The sequence below is a fragment of the Eulemur rufifrons genome, chromosome 25 (genome assembly GCF_041146395.1).
Source record: "Eulemur rufifrons isolate Redbay chromosome 25, OSU_ERuf_1, whole genome shotgun sequence".
Lineage (NCBI taxonomy): Eukaryota > Metazoa > Chordata > Mammalia > Primates > Lemuridae > Eulemur > Eulemur rufifrons.
The window spans coordinates 1386676-1389400 of NC_091007.1; the positions used below are offsets into that span (position 1 = coordinate 1386676).

The following is a 2725-nucleotide window of genomic DNA, read 5'->3' on the forward strand; positions in this document are numbered from 1 at the left end:
AACAGGACCAGCCTGGGGCAACCACAGGGCGGGGGCATCTGCAGATGGGGAGGGGGGACTCCGCTGCTTCTTAAGCCCCAGCAGTTCAAGCCGGGGCTGGAAAGCCGGCCAGGCGGCCCCGCGATCCCCGCCTGCCAGCCCAGAGCAGGGCCGAGCTGCCAGCGCCCGGGGAGTGGGCACCGGCGGTGGCCTCGGTGCCACCCACGCCCTCCGGCATGACCGACCAGCTGACCGAGGAGCAGGTGGCCGAGTTCAAGGAGGCCTTCTCCCTGTTTGACAAGGACGGGGACGGCAGCATCACCACGCGGGAGCTGGGCACCGTCATGCGGTCCCTGGGCCAGAACCCCACGGAGGCCGAGCTCCAGGGCATGGTGAGCGAGATTGACCGGGACGGCAACGGCACCATCGACTTCCCCGAGTTCCTGGGCATGATGGCGAGGAAGATGAAGGACACGGACAGCGAGGAGGAGATCCGCGAGGCCTTCCGCGTGTTCGACAAGGACGGCAACGGCTACATCAGCGCCGCCGAGCTGAGGCACGTGATGACCCGGCTGGGGGAGAAGCTGAGTGACGAGGAGGTGGACGAGATGATCCGGGCCGCGGACGCGGACGGGGACGGGCAGGTGAACTACGAGGAGTTCCTCCGCATGCTGGTGTCCAAGTGAGCCGGCGCCCACCGCGCCCGGGCTGCCCACCTGGCCCGCGGGGCCCGTCTCCCTCTGCGGCGAGAACCCCTGGCCTCCGGTGTCCTCCTCCCCCGCCCCCAGGTGCCCTGGACACTGCGGCTTCTCCGGCACGGCTGACACAACCCAGCTTCCTGCATCTCGTCTGTTCTGCCGACCTCCCCACCTGCTCATCCAGGACCCAGGACACCCCCACGCCTGCCCACCGTAACCCTCCGTCACTCAGGAGTGGAACAGAGGTGACCTTCCTCCGCATGCACAACGGGCCAAAGGTGTCCACCAGGATGACACCTCAGAGCCCCCTGGGCAGGTCCCTAATGGGCACCAAACACCCCGACAGGGGGCTGCCGCCCTCGGTCCACGCCAGAATTCTCGCCTGCGCTGGGACTGCAGCCTCCACCTGTTGACCAGTCCGGGAGGGCGGGTGACAGCTGGACCCTGGGTGGACGGTGGTGACGGGGGCTTTGGCCATGGAGCTCAGGCCTCTGGGAAACATCCCCCCTTCCGTGCAGCCCGAGCTCGCTCCATTCTGTCCGCGCCAAGCCGCGTGATTCATCGTGTGAAGCCGGGAGTGGAGCGGGGGTCGGTTGTAACATGTCTGCGTTCCTCCATCGCAAGGAGGGAGATCTGAGTGAACGGGCCAGGAGGGCGGCCGGGAATAAACAAGACGCTCATGTTCTGACACCGTTTCCTTTTGTCTGGTTCCGACTCAAACCATCCCGGGTTGCAAGGAGGCAGGAATCCCCATGTTCCGTGTTTTTGAAAATGCAACGAATGCCTGCATGGGTGGGTGTAGCAAAAAAGAAGTCTGGAAATATTTATTGTCAATAACAGGGATAAGCGGGTAGCGAGAGTGGTTAGAAATCCGCACAGAGCTCCTAGGAGACCTGCGTGGGTCAGGGTGGGGCAGAACTGATGTTTCTGTTCCTCCCACAGAGAAGCGCCGGGGGCTCACCGCACAGCCGGCGCATGTGGCACGACAGCGGCCGAGGACGGGCAGTCCTGCACGCTCCCGCCACGCCCCAGGCCCCACCAGCCCACCCAGAGGCGCAGGGGCCTGGCCCGAGGTCACCTTGGTTCCAAAGGGAGTTGTGTTTGGGGTGGGTGGGTCCTTTCTCCTGCTACCCCACAACACCTGTGTTTCCGCATTTGCAAAACAAGGAGCATGTGCCCTGGAGCTGAGAGGCCGGGACCCTCTGTAAGCAAGGGGCCCTCGTGCCCCTGCCTGGGTGCTGGCACTGTCCAGGCACCCGGCCTGCACGGAAACTCGCTGCCACCCTGCGGGGCCGCTGCTCTTCTGCACGTCCTTGTCTTGCAAACGAGCACGCTGAAACACGGGGAGCCCCAGGGGTCAGCCTGGGCCCCACCGCTGAGTGGGGTTTGCACGCAGGGCTGTGCCCCGCCCGCTCGCACGCGGCCCTCACGCCCCTCTGCCTCCGTGAGAACAGTGTTCTTAGCACACCTGGCACGTAGCAGGTGCCTGATACGTGACAGCTGCGATTACTGCCCCCGCTGGGGACCCCTTCCCGCTCTGACGCCGAGGGCTCCCTGCCCACTCCCAGCCTCGTCACGGCCCCCAGGACAAGACGGGCGCAGGGAGGGCTCAGGAGCGGCTCCTGGGGCTGCACTTCTGAGGGACGAGGACGATGGGGTCTCAGGTGAGCACTGGCCCCAAGGCAGGGGGAATTGTGACTCCTCCTGCCAGGGGGACAGAAGTGGGGACAGGCCTTTCAGGCTGAGCTAGCCGAGCTAATCCCCCGCCACCCTCGGGAGTCGGGCGTGTTCGGCAGCGCCCGGTGGAGACATGGGAGCAAGCCCGTGAGGCTGGGACAGGGCACCCACACGGCGGTGGGCAGCGGCCCCCCGGGGCCTGCGAGCAGCATAGCCGTGGCAGAGGCTTCCGCGTGAATGCCGGCCACCGGCCAAAAGGAAGGGGCAACACGAGGTAGGATGTTCCTAAGTTCTGCAGGAAGGACAGAAGCAGAGTCTCCCTTTGCAGGGAGTCTCTGTCGTCCCTGCCACCAACCTGGCTGGGGCTGTCT

General features: G+C 65.7%; 1 protein-coding gene across 1 annotated transcript; it reads left to right on the forward strand.

Moving 5' to 3' along the window:
* Positions 1 to 215: 215 nt before the first annotated feature.
* LOC138375359 (calmodulin-like protein 3) lies at positions 216 to 665 on the forward strand. The gene has a single exon (XM_069458861.1). It carries the CDS (start codon positions 216 to 218, stop codon positions 663 to 665), a length of 450 nt encoding a protein of 149 aa, XP_069314962.1.
* Positions 666 to 2725: the final 2060 nt, after the last annotated feature.